General features: G+C 37.2%; 1 protein-coding gene across 1 annotated transcript in view; it reads right to left on the minus strand.

The window, feature by feature from the left end:
- The window catches only part of LOC115620281 (pneumococcal serine-rich repeat protein), a 32,562-nt gene extending 27,966 nt beyond the window's left edge, over window positions 1-4,596 (minus strand). Inside the window, exons 1-4 of the mRNA XM_030513455.1 lie at window positions 4,583-4,596; window positions 4,406-4,533; window positions 2,774-3,297; window positions 532-2,109 (exon numbers count right to left, since the gene is read on the minus strand). Of these exons, the coding sequence (XP_030369315.1) occupies window positions 532-2,109; window positions 2,774-3,297; window positions 4,406-4,533; window positions 4,583-4,596 (2,244 nt within the window). The remainder of the gene's footprint in view (window positions 1-531; window positions 2,110-2,773; window positions 3,298-4,405; window positions 4,534-4,582) is intronic.
- Between the last annotated feature and the right edge of the window lie 17,457 nt (window positions 4,597-22,053).

Here is a 22,053-nt window from a genome sequence, read left to right on the forward strand (position 1 = left end):
GTACAGTTGCCAAATTTTTTGATATTTTAAAAAATTAAAAGGAAATATTTACTCCAATCTCTCTTTACCTTTTTCTTATTTTTTCAATTGATTATTTCCTTATCTTTCCATAATTTACTGCGACATTCAAAACAATTTTTATTTAAAATATTTGTAATAATATAGTATGTAAAAACTCACCAATCAATACAGCCTAAGTAGGATTGTTTAAAATCTATATATCTTATCGATAGTCTGAAAACTTTAATGAAGTTGTATTCAAAGCTATACTTTACTTTTGTTGCCAAGCTATTATCCATTAATCGATCATTTGTCCCAACTTTTATTATTTAAGAGTTAGTTGTGAATTTAAAATGTCATTAATTAAATCTAAATACTAGAACAAACGTTTATTGGTAAGAAAATTCTCATATGATTAAAATCGTATCAAACGAATGGTAGCTTTTCAAAGCGATTACTGCTTTCGCTGTCAGAATTTCTTTATCATTAATGGACGCTTTTAATTAGTTACACTCTTTTCACCTCACTCACCTGTGTATCCTTCTCGGGATGTGAGAAGGAGCGTCTTGTGACTGGCTTGGGCGCGGTTTTGGCGCCCGAATCCTCGGATACGGAGCGCATTTTTTGTTCCGGCTTGCGACGCTCTTGCTGCTCAGTATTGCTATCCTGAGCGCTGGGAGCTGCTAGAGTGGAGTTTCCCATATCGTGGGTACCGGCTAGGCCACTCAATTGGGCGAGCTCTTCCTGTTGCATTTGTAACTCTCTTGATTGTCGTCTGCGCAAACGATTGTGCATTTGGGGAGTCCGTGGCAGAGCCGCGCCGCCGTGCATGCCATGTGGTGTGCCCATATCTGGATAATAGCCACCCACGCCACCACCAGCTCCGCCATAGCTGCCCTCAGCAGTCAACACAGTCTCGGCACTGTAGACCATGGGGCGTTGATTCGGCTGATAGCTACCTTCGTCTGAGCCATCGTTGTAGATGATGCGCGGCTCACTGCTAAAGCCAGCATTGTAGTTCTTCTCGTACTGGACTTCTTCGGCTTCCAGGAAACTGGTGCTGCTATCACCAAAGTAATCTGCATACTCGGGCCGATTCTCCAGCTCCTCGGTGACGTCGGGGAACTGATGGAACTGCTGCTTCGCCTCGCCGAAGGTGCGCGAGCCGTGATCATCCTTGAGGCAATCCTGACGCACCAGTCGACTGGGCGAGCGACTCATCGAGCGCTGGCCCGTGGGTATTTCGGGTAACAAACGTCGACTCTCTGCATGCACATGTGCCTTGGTATTGGAGTACTCCTCATTACTGTGACTGCGCACTTTGATCATCTTGGAGTGTGGATCACGAGAGTGAATATTTACGCTCTGGCTGCTGGAATATTGTTCGCCTGCGCCGCTGGCCACACTGCCACCGCTGCCGAGTTCTGTGCCCACAGTCGGCACATTTTGCTGAGATAGGAATTGACGCGGATTCTGGACGCTGGGGAAGAGAAAGTTCTGCTTGCTGCGCGGTGAGATAGGCATGAATTTGGCGGGTGGTACATTGGGGCCTGGTGGCGGATGCACGGTCAGGGTGTTGCCCGTGAAAGCTTCCGGATTGGGCAGTGTCTGCTGGCGCATGAACTCGGGCGAGCGCCGAAATTGTGGTGATGTCTGCCGCTTGGGTGGAGATGTGGGCAACAGCTTGACATGCTGATCGGGATTGGGCAGCGTGGCTTGACGCATCATGCGTGGCTTCGGCATAGGCTGTTGACCATAATCCATTTCGTCGCTGGCCATGCTCGAGGCCTGTGAGTCGTAGTTGAGTGGCGGGGCTGCCGGATTCGATTGCTGCACTACTGCTGACTGATTTGAGGGCAGGTTGGCGGTGCTGGGCAATAGTTTGGTGCGATGATGTGACAGTGGCTGTGGCTGCTGCTGTGGACTGCCATAGTTGGCTGGTGAGTCCGTGCAGGGAAACGAGGTCTGGCGCATGAAGGGTGGATAACGTTGCTGATCACCCGGCGAGCGCTCCGGCGAGCGACTGTACACGCGATTCGGCGAGGTGGACATGTAGATGGAGGGTGTGGGCTGGCATGGATTAGCAGGCAGCGTAGACTGGCGACGCACCTGCAAATATGATGAAGCACGATAAGTGAAATAGTCTACTGTTTTGTGACTATATAAAGAGCAATTCGTGAGCTTTAAGAGCAATAAGTAAGGCGTCGAAGAGTGTCGGAAATGCAGAAAGGGTTGGCTGGGTTCAAACGTCGGGGCAGGGGCATGGTGTTATGGAAAGTTTTGAGCCCGTCATCGTCCTTAAAAACGGATAGATCAAGCAGCCAGAGTTTATTGACTGCTTTAAGTTTGATTTTTATAAACAAAATTGCTAAACGACGGCATCTGAGCGCAACACAATGCATTAAAGTAGCGATGGCACAGCTTAGAAGCTAAGCGGAATTTGTGTTTAAGGAAGAGCTCCACAAAAGAGGCAAAGAACACATAGAAACTCTTAGGATTGTTAATGAGACAGAATTGAATCAGAGCCGACATAGCTTTGTATTCCCATTTCGAAGGCTCACAACTAATAATAATTAAGGACACCGCTTGCAAAGCCTGCAGGGAAAAGGAAGAGACTAGTGAGCATTTGAGATGCAAGAAAACATGAAAGCTGCTTAAAAGTTGACTTTGAAAGAATATTGAACTCTGATGAGCTCCTTTAAAACGAAGACACTCTAAGCTTTACTTGTGTACATTTCTAGATGCCAATAAATTGAAATCTTTTAGTTCTCACCTGCAAACGATGGTGCGTGGGCGTCACTATGCCACTTGGCTCCTGTACGGTCACGGGTTGTTGTTGCTGCTGCTGCTGCACGTAGTTGTCGCAATCACTTGTATTCATGTGGATGACGTCGTCGCTGTTGTAAGCACTCGGATAGAGCGGACTCTTTTGGAGCTGATGCGGGGATGTGGGTGCTGTCAAATTAACTGAATTATAGTTGGCCAAATTGGCGCCACTGCCACTAAGATTCGGATCGTTATTCAGCGTGCTGGGCAGCGTTGATTGACGCAGCACGCGTCTGCCTATTTGCCACTTGCTGGGCGCGGGGGCGGGTACACTGGTGCCAATCCCACTGATGCCGATGGCACTACCGGTATTGTAGTTGATGTGGTGCTGATGTCGCGTCTGAGGCTGATGATGCGTCAGCGAGGGATAGCTGCCGGCCGATTGGGCTTCGATAAGGTGTTGCTGCTGTGGATAGAGATTGTCGGCAACGGGTTGTTGTGCGTTCGGATTGTTCGGATCGTCCTCGGGATCTAAATCAGAACAGAATTATAATTAGTATAAGCTGGTGTTTATAGTTAAGGCTATAACTGCAGAGTTTCAAAGCTGCATTTAATCGATTTAGAAGTAAAGTGCCACCAAATTTCTTTAATATTAAAGCACAATTAACTCAAAATCACAAACAGATCTATTTTAGATGTAAGTCCTTAAATTGCCAAATATTTTTATTGAATAGTACAATTTGTTAAATATACTTTCCTATTGGCTTTCGTTTAGTCTGTTAATCAAAGAGTTCTTCTATCTATTTCCCAAATTAAATTTTAATTCAATTCAATTAAAGCTCATTTAATTCAAAATAACAAACAGATATCTATTTTAGATGTAAGTCCTTAAATTGCCAAATATTTTTATTGAATAGTACAATTCGTTAAATATACTTTCCTATTGGGTTTCGTTTATTCTGTTAATGAAAGAGTTATTCTATCTATCTTTCAGATTAAATTTCAATTCAATTCAATTAAAGCTCAATTAATTCAAAATAACAAACAGATATCTATTTTAGATGTAAGTCCTTAAATTGCCAAATATTTGTATTGAATAGTACAATTCGTTAAATATACTTTCCTATTGGGTTTCGTTTATTCTGTTAATCAAAGAGTTCTTCTATCTATCTTCCAGATTAAATTTCAATTCAATTCAATTAAAGCTCATTTAATTCAACATAACTAACAGATATCTACTTTAGATGTAAGTCCTTAAATTGCCAAATATTTGTATTGAATAGTACAATTCGTTAAATATACTTTCCTATTGGCTTTCATTAATTCTGTTAATCAAAGAGTTCTTCTATCTATCTTCCAGATTAAATTTCAATTCAATTCAATTAAAGCTCATTTAATTCAAAATAACAAACAGATATCTATTTCATATCTAATCCTTATTTTGCCAATTTTTTGAATTGAATAATACAATTCGTTAAATATACTTTCCTATTGGGTTTCGTTTATTCTGTTAATCAAAGAGTTCTTCTATCTATTTTCCAAATTAAATTTCAATTAAATTCAAATAGAAAAAAAAACACCAACCTCTAAAGATTTTAAACAGTAGAAGTAATATTTTATTATTTTTTGAGCCACTCACTTGATATGGTCCAGGAGCGTCGTATACTCTTTCTCAACACGTCGCTGGTGCTTAGATGATCAACAGCGCCACAGGAGCCCAAAGTGTAGGCGTCCTTCAACCACTCACCGCTGGCGGCTTGTATCTCCCTGCAACAACAACAACACCAATTCCATTTGAGAAACCAAAAGACTTCACCGAACATTATCCATGTGGTAGGTAAATAGATATTGATACATATATAGTATATATATTTATACATATACAAGTAGTAGGTGCTAGGTAATGAATATATCGGATAAAGTTTTTCCTATCGCCTGTATTTTGTGTGCGTCTGCGGCAGTTGCTGACAGCAAACTGACTGACTTGGAAGCTAAGAGTACCAACAACAACAACAACAACAATAATAAAAAAATGAAATTAAACGCAACACAACAAACATACACACCAACATCAACACCAACACAATAAACTGAAGATTGAATAAGAAAGACGGGTGGTTGGTTGCTTGGTTGTTTGGTTGGGGGCGAGGCAGCTGGCGAAGGCGTCAACACGTCTATCTCTTTAAATATGTGTATGCGTGTGTGTGAGTGTGTGCGTTTGTGTGTCGTTGGCATTCAGAAAAACTGTCGAAGCCAACAGGCAGAGCCAGCCAGTCTGTTTATGAAAAATTCCAATCAGACACGACAGCAGCCACAGCCGCAGCCGCAGCGGCAGCCGTGGCCACAAATCGATTTATTTGCAGCAAATTGTTGGTAGTTGGTGTTAGGCCTTGGTAGCTCGACGGCCACTGCCGAGCGACTTCTGCCACACCACGGGCCTGGCCAAATTTGGTAAAACGCACGTCTGGCTACAACAGCCTCAATCACAGTTGAATGCCGCAGCTTGAGGCGCGGCTCTTGTGGGCGGTACACCTCAGCATAAACTGTTTAAAATAACGCCTCGCAAATTCTATGTATAGCCCACCAAGTGTCAGCTCTTAATCGTAATCGTTATCTCAATTTGCATTTGTGCCAGCCGCGCTCATCATCGCCACATTTTAATTAGTCAAGTTTCTGTCTGGCCTTGCTTTACTCGTATGCCTATGCTTTATTCCTGGGCTTGGCAATTAACGCCGAACTTTGACTGAGATGTTTGCTGCGTAGGCAGACGTCAGCAGCAACATCAGCAGCATCAGCACCTTTTTAAGTGTCACTGCTACAGTGTTAACAAAAGTTGGCTGTGGCTTGTGCACGGGGCGTATGCTTAACATTTATATAAACGTAATTATAGATATACCTTTTACTTAATTTTGCACAGTAAGTAGAATAAGGGATTGTAAGTTTCATGCAATCTGCTTCTTTAATTTATTTCCATATCGTAATATTTATGATTATTTCATTCATCAGCTAATGTTTATAATAAAGTTTGTTTAATCTTGGTTTGCCTGATGGCAAGTCAAACTAAAAATACTTGTACATTATATTTTACATTTCTTTACAGTATATTTTGCTGTTGGCCAGAAAAACAACACAGACGGACTTTGATGGAGCAGTACATTAATAAAATTAAAAAGTTTGCATTTTTCAACTAATTTAAAATTAAGAACAATCTGCAGACAACATTTTACTGTAAGCGAATTTAAATTTCTCCTTAACTGACAAAAAGTTAAAGCTCTAAAAAAGTAAAAGTAAAAGTAAAAATAAATAGCTATCATGATTAATTATTCGTTTTACGAATATTTAATTTATTTTCATTACAAATTTGAAAATGTTTTAAAAGTATTAGCATTTTTTTCGCCACGAAAACAGTAAAAAAGTTACAAAAGAATATTTAACACAAATAGAAACAAAATGTAAAAACATAAGTAAGAATTTTCTAAAGTTTATTTATTTAAAATTGTACGAACTTTGTAATACATTTGAAAAAATACAGTCCTTGTTAGTCAAGTTTCAAGTTCGAGGGAAAACAATCATGGAATGTGGAATCTCAAATTTTTACCCATAAATACTATATATCTTTATTTTTATTTAATTAAACAGTTTTTAAAGTGGAGGTAAAAGTACTTATGAAATTTGAATATTCTTCTAAATACTGATAATAGTTAGATGACATTTATTTTAAAATGTGTAGGCTTTTTGAAATGTACCCTTTTTCTTTAATTTAACTATTTACTTTCAAAGACGACAATTAAGAGAGTGCCGGCTATTGTTCACCTTCTAAAGGATAGGCTATGAAAAAAAAGGATTAAGCTGACTAACGGAAAATGTTTGCTTGTTAGTACAACTGCCATAGCTGCACATTTTTGTTACGAATGCATTTCGCAAACACCCACACAAAAATGCCTATAATCATGTTAATTTATCATCCTTAGAATGCACAAAGCTTCTACGGAATTCTCTCGAAATTTCAACAGTTTCCGGCATTCCAATGTAAGCGTAGGCACAATTTTAATCAAGTCGTCCTCAAAGCGTTCTGAACGCTCCAACCCCCGCAAATATGTTTCTACAATCGCATTGAAAAGAGGAATTATCAGAAACTGCAATACTTCATGCATAGAGCTTCGTTTGGGTTTCACGTGCAAATTGAATTTTCAATGGCTTGTTGTTGCATGTGTTGGTTCTGGGGGCATAAACGAACACTATAACGAAAATATGTGGGTATGAGATTGCAAACAACTACTAGAGCAGGGCTGCACTTTGTGGGTGATAAAAAAAAAGGATAAGAAGCATGAAATGGAAACTGAAACGCAAGAGCTTGCAATAATATATGCAACAAGAGTGGAATACTGCGGGCAATAACGAGCAACAACAACAACAACTCTGAAGCGACAAACAACAAAAAAGCATGTAAAGCAACAGCTGGCAATTTTTGGAAAATATTTGCATAAAACAACAAATAAAACAACAACAAAATTGCAACTTAAATTGGAGCTGCACGTGTGTGTGCGTGCATGATCGTGCGAGGACGAAAAAACATCGCACTTTCCTCACAAACATTTGTCCATAAGTTGTTAGGAACATCTAATTGAATTGTGTTAACAAAGCAATGTATGAATAAAAAAATAAAGTATTAAAAACGTGACATCATAATTGAGATGAAAACAAATTTAAACACTTCATGCAAGAGATTTGTATATTTTTTTGGAGTAACTTTTAAGGTATTAAAAAAACTGCAAATAGATGCTAGAAACAGGAAATTTGTCACACAAATTATTTATAAAAACCTTGCATATATTTTTTGGTCGGCGCACAGTTTTAACCTTTAGAATAGCGAGCAATGTTGTGCAATTTGCAGATGCCCACATGTGCGGTTAAAAACGCTACAAAGTCGCGCACAAAACACAACAAAGTCGCGCGAGATGCAAAACCAAAAATTTGAATCACAAAATTATACAAAGTTGCATCCAATTTACAACATTTTTTTATCTGGCTATGGTGTGTTAGTGTGTGTGTGTGTGAGTGAGTGAATGATTGTGTGTTTGTGTGTGTGTGAGAGTATGTTCTAGTTGGCAGTGCACGTGTTACAGAGTGGCTTGTTGTGGCAGAATGTGAGGTGAGTGTGGTAGTTGGAAGAGAGCAGGAGTTGGACTTACATTTGCTTGTGGCACACCACACACACCCAATCCGTGGTGCGTTTGGTGAATTCGCGACAGGCTTTGCAAACGCGCAACTTGCAAACGCGACAGGGCGCCCCACGATTTGTGATGCGGCCCAGTTCGGTGTTGCAACGGGCGCAGTGGCGACTCGAGTCGTGTAGATTGTGATTGTTGTGTTCGAGCTGTTCGATTTGTTCGAGTTGTTGTTGTTGCTGCATGGTATTCTGTTGTTGTTGTTGTTGTTGCGACTGAAGTTGTACTTGTTGTTGTTGTTGTTGTGCTTGTGTGGCAGCATCAAGCGGCGCTCCAACACCGACTTTATGCGCACCCTTGCGTCTCAGCGAATACAATTCAGCGCGCAAGAGCCTGTTATCATTGTTGTTGTTGTGGTTTGGTTTGTGTGTTCGTGTATGTGTGTGTGTTAGTATGTTTATGTGTGTGTGGAACATAACAAAATAAAGTGGCAGACAGACAGCAGAGACAGACAAACAGACGAACAGATGTTCGTTATTATTTATTGCAAGTTTTTAGTTAGTTAGAGTTGAGTGGCAAGTTTGTACATGAAATGGTTGTTGTTGTTGTTGTAGTTAGTGGTGATGATCGCAAAAATAGGAAGCGTGTTAGACACATGTATGTATAGACGTATGTACGAGTGTGTTTGTGTGTGTGTGTGTGGCATAAAAACAGCACAAAAGTTAGTTGATGAAAAGAGACAAAGAAAAAAGAGCACACAAAAAATTGTTATTAGTTTTCAAATTTATATTCATGTATGTAGTATGTAGTATTAGCATTTTTTTTTCAACAATTTGGGTTTAAGTGGTTATTTTGTTGGAATCAATTTGAAATTTTCAAATAAATGTGATTGAATGTAAATAGTTTTAGCAACACATATGGCTTCCTTTTTTTTATTTTGTGCAGATTTGAGTAGAAATGTGTGAACGGATATTAACAAAAATTGAGGCACACTAGGCTTCAATGTGTGAGTAGAGGAATTTAATGTAGTATGCTTAAAGAACATTGCCATGGTCTAAAAATAATGTTCGGATTTGAAATGCTTAGACAATGCCAAAAAGCCTTGAAGGCTCGTAAAACTGAGCCGCGCCATAAATTGAACAAACAAAGCTGAGCCCTAAAATAAATACAGGGTGCGCCATCTTTTATGTCGGTATGTAGATATTGAATAACTTTGTCATTAGGGAACCGATTGACTTGAGTAGACCAGTGTTGAAAAACTCAGTTCGAGAAATTCTGAAAATCGGTTGTTTATTTTCAAGGATATTCAATGTTTGCATACCGACATAAAAGATGGCGCACCCTGTACATACACGTATATGTGCATGTGTGAACAGGATTGGACAATAAATTGTATTGCAATTCCTCTAAAGTTCTTTAGCAAATTTATTAAACGCATATTTTATATTGCACTTAAATCTAATTAAGAACAAATGTACGGAACTATGGTACTTTAAAATAAATATAAGTATTATACAAGTACATACAAGTATGTGTAAAATATTTTTAAGTGTCAGAACATTTGAAAATCGATTTCAATTAAAGTGTTTTCGAAATAAACACTCATGCATTTTAAAAATCAGACAGACACTTTCCAATTTTGAGAACCCCAACAATACCTTGGATGCAATTAATTATAGCTACCCTTTTTTTAGTCTTAAGCGGCAATTATGGAAAAACTGCTGAACGCACTCTTTATTAACTATCATTTTCGAAATAGGATATGAACTACACGATTGCCTTTATACTTGTATATACGAGCATCATGAACCTTGTAAATTATACACGTATATGTTCAGATATGTATATAAAATTTATCGTACCCGGCTTTCTTCAAGACGCCTCTCGTTTCTCAACACATCTTCTATAATTTTTGTATTTCGTACAATTTAATTTTTATGTAACATACAATTTGTCTTACTTTTTGGATACTTGCATACCCACTTAGTTGTCTCTGTTGCCTAGTTCTAGAATCTATTATAGGCTTGCTGCCCGCAAACAGCCAATAAACGGTGCGCATCCTTTAGCGTCCTTGATCCAGCTTCTTCTCTCTCTCACTCTCTCTCTCTCTATTTATATATATATACTATATATATATATATATATTTTCGAAACAATTCAAATTAAATTAGGCAACACTTTATGTTGGAGGCAGGCGGCTTAATTAAACTACACTTAAAGGGAAACATTGGTATTATTATGCTAATACCAGATGTTGAAAGTCAATTGCACACTGGGGCCTAAGAACAAAGGAGTAGCAGCTAAAATTCCAATTAAATCGACAATAAAATCTGATGGGCGAGCAAAAGGAAGCGAATGGAATGGGGATCGAGGAGGCTCTGTGGCCGGGCGGCTTTTCGGCGGCTGTTTTATATTTATGCTCAGTAGAAAGGCAAAAGCGAGGGGACAGAGCGCCATTAAACACGAAACACACATTCAAACATGCATGTGTATGTGGTTGTGTGCGTGTGTGTGGGGGCGAGGGATATACACGTGCCTATAAGGCATTGCCAGTTAAACAGTCACGCATCACGCATAAAAATCCAAGCAGGATTTCTTTCGTTTTGTGTGCCAACAATAGCGATTTTTAATTACACTTTTATCTGCACGTCGCAGCTCTGCTCTTGCGTGTTGTCTAGTGTGTGTGTGTGTGTTTTTTATTGGCCAACAAAATCAACAGCGACACCAAAATTTAATTTTCGAGCACATGCGGTTTCTCACAGGCTGTTGCATACTTTTTGGGGCTCGGACTATGCGCGCACCTGCGCATGAAATCACACGCAACTAAAACGTAAACCGCTTCCAGTAGACCACGAAATAGTGGCAACAGCAGCAACTCAAAGCCACAGAACCCACCCAACACATGTGCCTGGACAATGTTTTATTAGCTTGGTTAGGACATAAAGTTGGTAGCAACACACACATCCACACCCAAATACACACACACACATACACACACAGATTATGCACTCAAAACAAAGTTTAAAGAATCGCAGTTTATGAGCATCCCATAAAATCGTGTACTGCTATGTTTAGATAGCTGCAATGAATCTAACCAGATTGAACGGATAAGAAGAAACTAGAAGAAAGTTATTTGGTAAAGTTTAAATATTCTGAGTGGAAGGCACTTGGTGTTACGGAATTATAGGATCCCAAAACTGAAATATATATTTTTTTTGTTTTACCAACAAAATATGTTTTTTATACATACATTTCATGTACAGAAGTACTATATATTAGGTCTAATCAAAAAAATACATAATGTTACATTTTTTACCTCCCGCAAACCTAATATACTCTTGTACATTTCATGTACAGAGTATAAAAATATATTAATAAACTATGTATAAGTCTATATCTATTGCCTTTCCTTATAACTTAAGGTATTTTGTTAATTAAAAATATTTTTATTTTATACAAAAATATTGCTCTAAAAAGAGTGTTTTGAATACTAAATTATGCTATTTTACAAAAATTAGGCTTTTAAATCAAAAGACAGAGACGAAAGCATTTTACACCTCTTGGAACTAGTTTTCTAGAAATGGGATAATTTTTTTCTAAGTGCAGTCACCCACTACAATTTTTATTTAGCTAGGGCTAGGGTGCTCCTGCCTATGTAGGTAGACCTCAGACGTCATGTTTAATGTCCAAAATGTGACTGTTGACTGTTGGCATGTTAGGGTCACATATTCCACACCACAAAGTACGTTATCGTGTTGGCGATTCTTGTTGTTATTTGTAGCCTGCTGCTGCATTATGAATTAATAAACATAATAAACCATTAAAACGGACCAGAACAATAATGCTAACCTTGTGGTGGAAAACTAAAAACCCATAAATTTACAACTTTGCTTCAGTGGTTGGCCAAAGCCCAGAACACACACATTTGACAGCTTATTGTGCCCTTTTTTTCTTTGAGCAGTCCTTTCATAATTTGCCAACATTTGGATCAAAAAAGAAAAATAACAAAGAATTAGTAGGCGCCCTAAACAAATAGCTTTACGCATGTTTTAGATCGTTGTAAATGGTTTATGCAAATACTTCAACTAATTAAGCTGATGTAAATCAGTTGTGGCCCTTCAGTGTTGGACCTTGGGCCGCACGACCTTTTGAGCGAGTGACCTTTTGCCACAAATCGAACATCTGAGCCCAATGGCAGCACAATGTAATCGCACAAATTGTTTGCTTTGATCTGAGACTTAGCTGGCTGGCTGGCCAAAGAACAGAGTTAGGCCGAAAGCCAATGCGTAGCTTACTTCCATTTGATTTCATTTAAATTGATTCCATCACGACAACAAACAAAAAAATGTGTAAATCAATTTTTGCATCAAATTCAAAGGTTTTTAAATCCTTAGTTTCATGACTTTTTCAATTTATTCTACATATTTTGTTGCAGTACTTATATAAATGCAAAAATTGATGGAAAATGGAAAACTTGATTTTTATTTTCACTCTAAACATACTTGTACAAGGCACAAAGAAAACATCTCAAATAATATAATGAATTACATTTCTTTTGAATCGAATAAAATACGTACAATTTCTTACATTTGGAAACATAATAGTTTCCTTGTTCTAGAACTTAGCTGTTTGAAAATACTTTTTAGTATTTGATAACAAAATTGAGAAAATCTATTTTTAAAATATGTCTGAAGAGTTACTTAATTTTAAAACCTAAAACATAATATAAAAGCCAAATTAATTCCTTGTTGATTTGAAATTCAAATTTTTGTTTCATAAAAAATATGGATTGCCAAATAATTTGATTATTTATTCTATGAAGTTATTTTATTGTCTTTACATTTTTGAAAGGCACAGCTATCCCCCCATAGCTGCCTTCACTGATTTTTAAAGATCCTGAAAGGCATTAATTGAAACCTGATGGATTATTTGTAATTCCTCAAAAGCGGTCGACGATTTGCCAGAAACGTTAATGCTAGTCGAGTTTCATGCTCAGTAGCCAGCTGTCAAATGCCCCTTTCCGTCTTTTATTCTACATCCAGGACACGCACAGACTGTTATCATCGACATTAAGATTAACGTCGTCGCGTCTATGCCGAAAATGTCCATAATTTCAGGAATGACAGGGCGAGGCGCAGTTCAACTTTCGACGCTATTTGTGATTTATGATTTTAATGATGCCGACGCGCCCTGCCATGTTGCTGTCCAGCTACTCCTGTTGCTGCATAGAAATATAAATAATTACCACGCTAAATATGATTTGTGTGGATATTGTGTGTGTGTGTGTGTTTGTTTGTGGCAAGGACAAAACGAAACAATTGTGAAAAATGGCAAAATGAAAATATGTATCTATACGTATTAGAATTGTAGCAGCTGGCGAATCAGACGGGCTTTGGGGCATCTGGTCTGGTATCTGGTCTCTGGTCTCCATCTCACGTTTCCGTTTCAAATTTAAAACTTTCGGACAGGGCATTAAAATGTGCAAAATGTGTCGTGGTTGTGGCTGCAGCATAAAGTTAGCTGGGTGGTTGGCTGACCGAACGCGATGCCCAAATTTGTAGCCACGCGAATGGCACCGGAAATGGCCTGCCATTTGCGCGCCTCTTAATTATGCATGGCACACGGCAATGGCGCGCACAAAATGACGGAGTCCACTTCAGTTCCCTCGTTCAGGGAGTGCGAGGGAGTGTTGTGTAGGTGGCTGTTTTTAGTTTTAATTAATTTTAAATGCGCACACGCAAGGGGCTAACAGCGCACTTCAAGTTGCCCTTGCCCCCCCACACACACACACACACACTCACACACGCACCCTAAGCACCCTTCAGCCTAATCACGCAAGTCGCAATTTTAGTTTTTAGCATTTTTATATCGCATTGTTGTGAAAGTCTTGACAGAAATAAAAAATTGTTACCCATTACAGTGGACTGCTAAGCACAATTCTTAATCAGCAACTTTATGTGTGAATAAAACAACCGCCTACATTTAAATAAATAAATCAGTTTGGACGGCAATTATTTTGTCAAAGGTAATGGAATAAAATTTTAATGGTTTCTTCAATTATTATTGGACTAGCAAAATGTCTGTCTAATTCTTTAAGTCTATTTTAAAATGGATGCAATTTCTTTAGGGTGATTTTTCATTAATTATTGGTCTAGCAAAATGCCTGAATAGAAAATAATTCCAATCTATTTTAAAATTGATGCAACGATTTAACAATCTGAAATTGCATACAAAACAAACTTTCCCAGCTAGTTCGAATTTGGCATCTCTAATACTAAGTTATGGAATTATTTATTTATTTATGTCAACAAACATTGACTGTCGATATATGCCAATACCCCTCAATATTTCTTGGTCTTTAAGCTTCAAGCAGTTTCTTCAATAATAATAATTTAAAAAAGTATATAAAATCTAGAGCTCTCCACCACCAAAAAAGCTTGCAAAGAAAGAAAATTTAATTCAATTGCAATATGTTCATGGGTTTTGTTTGCCAACAAATAGCAAATACATATACATCAAATATTATCTGAAGCAATAAGAGGAAAATGCACTTACAATGTCTGTAGCTTTAAAACCAGACGTTTCTATAAACCGCTTGCAATTTAAAGGGACCAACTAAATAGCTAGCAGGCTATGACCAGCACGCTTTTCAATTCTTCCGAATACTATTCTAAACAATGTATTTACGCTTTTTGTTTGGGTTTTTGCGAACTCGTGTTCGTTTTGCTCCTTCAACTGTAATAGCAATGTGGGTAGTACAAAGTTGCGAATTGTGTTTACGTGTTTTAGGTGCTCGGAGGTGAGGGGCTTTGCATGTTTGTTAATTACCTCAGAAAAGTGGCACGCCAAAATCGTGTTTAGATGAAATTAGAAGTGAATTTGTTTGAATTAAAAGCATCTGTCACTGACACACTCACATTAGTACACTTTGTTTGGGGCGTATGCGTCAAGCGTGTCATGAACCTAAGAAAATATTGACACAATTTTCCTTGCCTCTTCACATCGTTGGCCATATTTAAACAGCAACAGCAATGGCAATGAGAAAAAATCTATAGTCTCCTATCACTGACAGGGCTGCGGAAACAAGCGACTCCGAGCGTAACTCGAGCGTCGGCCTCAGCTGTGCACTGACATTTGCATAATTATGTGAGCAGCAGAGGCAGACAGAACACACAAAAGGCAATGGGGAACGACAAATCGAGCATAGGGCATATGGAAAGCGTCCGATTATCAGTTGGCATCCATGCCTTGTGCCTGTTGCCTGTCTAGAAATTAATGGCGTTGCGTTTTTCTTTTGCCTTGTGATTCAGCTTGGGTCCGGTCCAAAAAAAAAAAAAAGAGAAAAGGGTTACAGCACAGCTTATGGGCCATTATAAGTTGTCTTTATTAAGCTCAAGTGAGCAGGGGTATGGGGAAAAGGACAAGCGTTAAACTTTTAGGTCCAAGACTTGGTCGTTTATTGAGTTGTTGCCGTTCCTAAGTTTTCTTGAGTGACACACACACATTCTTCCCTGACAACTTGGAGCAGTTTACAAACACAAATATACAAATACAGCGTTGGTATGAGTTTTTAAGCCGGCTGTTTATTAATTAAGCAATCACTGATAATAACTTTTTAGCCGAAATGAAATTTCCAATCGAAATTAGTGGTAGTATTTATTTAAATTGAAATACAATTGGACCAAATAAATAAATAAACATACATTTATAAATACAAAATAACAACTTTCTCTGCCAAATGACAAATTTCACAGTCCTTTTCAATTTAATTATCCTTTCTAATTGCATCGTCAAATGTGTGTTAAGCTGTTTATTATACAAATTGAATACAAAATGTTCATTCAATTCCAATTTTGGTCGATTTTGTCCATATGTTAAATAACTTAATTGCAGCATTTAACAGCAAATATTTACGAATTATGCAAATATTAATAAAAAATATTCAAATGCTTATAAAAAAGGGGCTTACATCTGCATGCCAACAACTGTTTGACTGCCAATGATAATATTGGCTTTGAAATACAATTCCAAGTATTGTAGGCAAATATTTAAAAAAAACACAACTTTTTGCTGGAAACATTAAAAATGAAAAGCGTTTATTTTTTTAAAAAAGTGGGTTGTGTCTGAATTTTCTCATATTTTTGCTTCATCTGAATTGAATTCTGGTACACGCAGTTCATTGCTCTTGACTTGTGAGTGAAAAGAGAGCAACATCAATTTTTTTTATATATTATGGTGGGTTTTATAGAAATTTATTTGATGGAATGGGAACTAAACGAGTCGACAGAGGAGCGAAAAACGATTCTTTCTAATGATTACAGACTGCCATGGCGAAAGCTAGCAACGACAGCAATTGTTTTATTGCCCATAATAAATGAATTCTATAAGTCTCATTTATAAATACTAATAAAATACATGTGCGTTCAGTTATTTTTTCAATAATAGTGCATTTGTATTATCATTTTATGATATAGGAATTTTTCAACAAAACTACTAGCAAGCTGCAGAACGATGGGCCTTAAGGCTTCCCAAGGCGACTACGTTTCTTGACGCTTCGACTGTTGATCTACAAGTATGAGTGCAGAAATGGGAATGTGACGGACCCCAGGCATCATTGTTGTTAATTTATATTATTTGCATAATTTAATCAGGTCACTGAACATGCATATCCTGTGTACTTTAAACTAAATTCTATAAAAAACAATAAACTATTAAGTCAATAGAATAAAATACATATGTATGTACACATATGTTTGTTCAACTACAACTTCAGAGAGAAACAAAAAGTTATAAAAAATAGACAACAATTGTTGAAGGTATTATATTTTATGTATTTCTGTTGCATTTGCATTTCTATCGTTTACCGTTCTCTTGCAATAAGGATTTGCAATTTAAATTATTATTCATAAGCTGACGCACATGCTGCGTATGCGTAATATTTGAGCGAAAACATAACGTATACTTCGGGTGTATGTCCTGTTAGTAAGTCAATGGCTTAGCAATCGACAGATTGCATAATTGAGTTGCAATTTCAGTCACATTCGAGTACTGAAATATGGAAATATTTTGGAAAACACAAATAATGCCAGACAACGTATCGCCCACAATTGGATTTTTCTTACTCTTGTTTTGCTTTTTGCTTTATTATTGTATGCATTATTCAATATATGTGTGTTTGATTAAAGTGCACAAAAAAATAAAAATAAAAATCGAGTTTAGCACACACATACACACAGACACACAGACGCATAAATTTTGAAGCACCAATTTAAGAATCGAGTGGCACATAACGTTGGCATGGGACGAAACGCAAAGCATTTCTTTGCTGGCTCACATAACCCAAGGACCCATCGCATGGCATCAAATTTGCACGTCAAGTGAAAGGCAATAAAGTGAGAGTGCAAAGTGAGCAACAACAATAGTAGCAACAACAATATGTACTAAATAAAGAACAACGACAACAACAGCAGCAGCAGCAACAACGGAACGAAGACAAAGAGGCACACAGCTCTGGTTGTTGCTGCTGCTGCTGCTGCTGCATATTTGGGCATGTGTTACAGCGAAAATTCGTTTATATAGGACACACACACACAAACACACACACACACTCATTCATCAACACACACTCATACCCTCCGTTGCCAGTGGAGATACGCACATTGTTAGCGAGCTACCAAATTTAAGTTTGTTCGTTGCTCGACTGCCACGGCAAGGTCGTTACATTTGTCACAATTTCTGGCAGTTTCGAAAATGATTGCAAAATGGCAGCGGCAGCGACAGCGACAGAGGCAGCGACAGCATCAGCAATAGTAGAAAATTGTGTCATTTTTTGTTGTTACTCTTAGTTACACGAGGAAAAATTGATTTGTTCACCTGAACTTATGAGCATTCTCATATAAAATATTTCTCAGGAATTTGAAACTTATTACGGGCTTAACACGAAAACTTTCCTTTGTTAATAACTGCAATTAAAACAAAAAGTTACACTTTTAATTACATACTACTTATGTAAAGGCGTTCTTCAATTTGTTGTTCTAGGAAACTGGAAAAGGAACTCTTTGTACGTAACTTTTCTAAAGTCTTTGTAAGTTGAAATATTAAATACTTTTATATAATGCAAATTTTTAAATTGCTGGGAAAAATGTGCGAAATTTTGTTTGGTCCTGTCATCAAATTGAAGTAATTGCAGAGCTGAATAATATTCGAAGGCCTATTTTAACTGCAATTAAAACAAAAAGTTACGTCTTTAATCTATGAAACTAAATTATATTCGAAGGTCTGCATTTACATATCGTCGAAATTTGAAATGATCTAAGCAATTAGTGTGTAAGAAACGCTTCACAATTATTTTAAGTACATATTTTGGTATAAAAAGTACAATTTTAACAAAAACAAAAACAGACTTCGGATCTAATTCAGTGAATACTTTTTTGTCATTTGAAGTGACTTAATGTTTTAAGCATGATTCTGAAGTAACAGGCTGTCTGTTCAGGAATAGAACTTTCAGCTATTTGGTCTAAATGAGGAATGATTATGGTAGTTTTTTCATGACCATACGGAAAGTATTAGCTTCTAAAAAACACAAGAATGAACAAAAACGCTCTGAGGATACGAACATAAAAAAAAAATATGCAGACGAATTGATAACCTCTTTCTTTTTATGAAGTCGGTTAAAAACAAGAATGAATTTCCCAAAAAAAAACGCAAGTTTTAGTTGTACATATGAGTATGTAATTTAAGTATAAATAGGAATACATACATATGCACAACGATTTTGAAATCTATCACGTTTCCTCAGAAGTTAGCTTTAGTTACCTTTACAACTTCATTACAACTAGGCAGCATTGCAGATTCTAAAACAAAACTATTTCAAGCAACACACATACAAGTATACGTGTATGTAGATAACAAATCGTCAAGCGTCATACACACATAATTGTTTACACATACATATCTGCACGCATTAATGTTGCATTAAGAATAATCTAAGAAAGTAGAATTGGTTTGGAGTATTCCTAGCTAAAGCCTAGACTAAGCGGGACACATAAGCAAGCAGGGATCAATTGAAGATTGTTGCCTCGCCCACGCGTCGGTCTAATGTGTTATTGAGGAAAACAAATTACCTCCAGAAACTGATAAGCTCATACGTAATATGGAAAATATGGATGTTGTGTTTGTGTTGTTGTTTTCTCTTCTGCCAGTGTAGCTGCAGCACTGAGACTGAGGCAGAGGTTGAGGCCACTTGCGAGACAGGTGGGTCAGGAGTAAAGTTCAGCGCGGCCACCTGATGTTGCCAGCGGCGTGTCATAAACAAAATTTACGGCACAGGTTGAAATTTGTTGTTGTTGTCTCTGCTGTTGCTGTGTCTGGCATCAAGTGTCGACATTTATCTCGACCATAAGTTTTCAGATATTTCATTGGACAAAGAAAGAGAGAAACCACAGTAGTCGGCAACCGACCAACCGACCAACGGACCAACCAACCGACAAACCAAGCTCATTCCAAAATCTCACTATGGTGGCACATTAAGCTCCACAAACATCCAGTGCTCATAATGACAAAGAAATTGCGCAACATTTATTACTTCATAAATGTTGTCCTGTTTGCCGCAACCCAGAAATAAATCCAAAAGGGACAGACAGCCCATTTTCTCAGAAGCTTTGCTTTGCGAAATTGAAAAAAGATGGCCCGCCCAGAAAGTTTGCGCCAAGGGTTTATATTTGTAAGTCAGAGGTGCCCAATGGCATTTACATGGGACTTGCCCTCTTTGCCGTTGTTGTTGCTGTTGTTGTTTTTGTTGTCGTTATTTCGTTTTCACAGCGCTTAACTAAACCATTGGAGCATTAAATTGCGAGCAAAATCTTCTATATAGCTCTGACTTGTGATTTTCCTTTTTCAAAAACAAACGAATCGTCAATTTGTAGTACTTTCATTTACTCTCCACACACTACGTTGCTCCAACAACAACAACAACAACAACATCAACAAAAACCTTAGCAGCAACAACACTAAGCAACAGAACCGACAGTTTTGTCCGTGAATTTATTTATACTACCTTTTATCTTGGAGGGTTGGCTATAGCATCATTTATAGAAGAAAATTTCTATATTGCTAGTTTATTAGGAATTGGCATGAAAAATAACTTATTTAATGCCCAATTGATTTGATTGTTTTCTGTTTTTCCTGCCAAAAGAGTAATGGCCTTTTTACATATAAAAAATCGAAGACCTTTAAAGCCATTGGTTAATGTATAGAATATAATTCTTCTAAGTACGTCTTTCTCCGGGGCAGTATTATTTAAATCAGATTTATCAATAAGTGATTTTCTTATTAAAAAGATATGTATGTCTCTCTAGATTTTTGAATCCAAATTCTAATTTAAAATCTGTCCCTCGGGACAATCATTAAGTTTTTTTTTTGGATATGCACTGACGGCTTCACATTTATCTTATATTTGTGGTATGTTTTAAAAATGTGTTTAAAATGTTGTGTAATATAAAAGTTTTTGGATAACTAGTTTCATGTTCTGAAGGAAGGAAGGTCTTAAGGATGGAGTCTGTTTAGTTTTTTTGTTGGTGGTATTATTTTTAAATAGATGTTTGGCCAGGCTATCTATCTAAATGAATAAACAGTAATCCTGTGTTTGTGTTGCCTGCGAACTTTTGACGCCATTTTTGTAGCCATTCAATAATTGAAACTAATTTCCATTAACAAATTACCTTTTATAAATATATTGCAGCACATTAATTGCACATTTGATTTTTTAGTTTGTCTATTGTTTTATCGGCTTTTAAATTACATTTTCTTCTATTTAGTGTAAGTTCTCTTGTGTCAATAAAATTCATCTGTTTCTTGTCTTCTTTGTGGACTTACTTTTGTATTCTCTTGCTTATCTTTGCCTAATATTTGAAATTTTGTTTATTTTCAGACGAAATTTTGTTTGAATTTCAGCAAGAAATGAACTTTTTGTTTATCACAGCAAGTCACTTGAATCGCGTACCGCCTCTTAACTCTAACCGCCTTATCAGAATAATTGCTGAAGTCCCTCTGACAGTTTATGATTTGCGCTGACAGTATCAGACAATATGTTTTTGAAAATAATAATTTTCCACACTTAAAGCAACATTAAAGACACTCCCAACTATTCTTTAGAAATATATACAACATTTCGGTTTGCAAAAATGTGTTGCAGAGTGTAACAGAAACGAAACGAACGTACGACTGAGCGAGTCATTCACATTCAATAGAGAAAAGTCAACAGAAAAAAAGGAAAAAATTAAACGCGCAACGGAAATCGCGGCTGCCATTTTAAGCGTCTTCTAAATAACAGTTAATCGACGCATCGCTTGTCAACATTGTCATCGTCGCCATGATTGCTGTTGCTATTGCTGTGTTATTGTTGTTGCTTCATTTTCTGTTGACCATTGTCTGTTTGCCAGCACGATTCTTCGTTTGTCTGTCCATTCGTCCATCCATCCATCCACCCATCCGTCTATTTGTCGGTTTGTTTGTTTATTTGTTTTGGTTGGCGAACGACCGCGTGCCGTTTGCAAAAACAATTTTCACCGCTTGTTTTTATTGTCAGTTTTGTATTTATGTTATTCTTCTTTTTTTGGCGGCTTAATTGGCCTGACAAAAAGCAACTTGACAGGGGCATGGATTAGATCGACAAGTGGCTTGGTCCGACTTGCTGTATCCAGCACTGACAGCCGACAGTTGCAATTGCTCGACTTGGCTACGGCTTTAATTATTTAAAGGACCCTACAACTATAGCCCACATTAAAGTTCAGTAAAAGAAGGTTAAGGCCCCATTACTTTTGAGTTAAAAATTGTAAAAAATAATAAAATAGTAGAAAATATAATTGTTGAAAATTTCAATGCTGAAGATATCCTTTTTTTAGAAGAAAAAACTTGGGAAAATAATAAGGAAAATAAATAAGGAACTAGAAATGAACTACAATTAATGATGCCGAAGGATATACTAAAGGGCTTTAAGTAGAAGTTGTCTAGTTTATCGATTTTAAATGATTATATTACCTATTTAAATCATTCAACGGTGAAAAAATATTAGACAATCACGTTTCCTGTGACGGCAAAGCTATAAATAATAGCCACGACC

Source organism: Scaptodrosophila lebanonensis, unplaced genomic scaffold (genome assembly GCF_003285725.1).
Source record: "Scaptodrosophila lebanonensis strain 11010-0011.00,11010-0021.00 unplaced genomic scaffold, SlebRS2 tig00000024-arrow-pilon, whole genome shotgun sequence".
In the NCBI taxonomy this organism is placed as follows: Eukaryota; Metazoa; Arthropoda; class Insecta; order Diptera; family Drosophilidae; genus Scaptodrosophila; species Scaptodrosophila lebanonensis.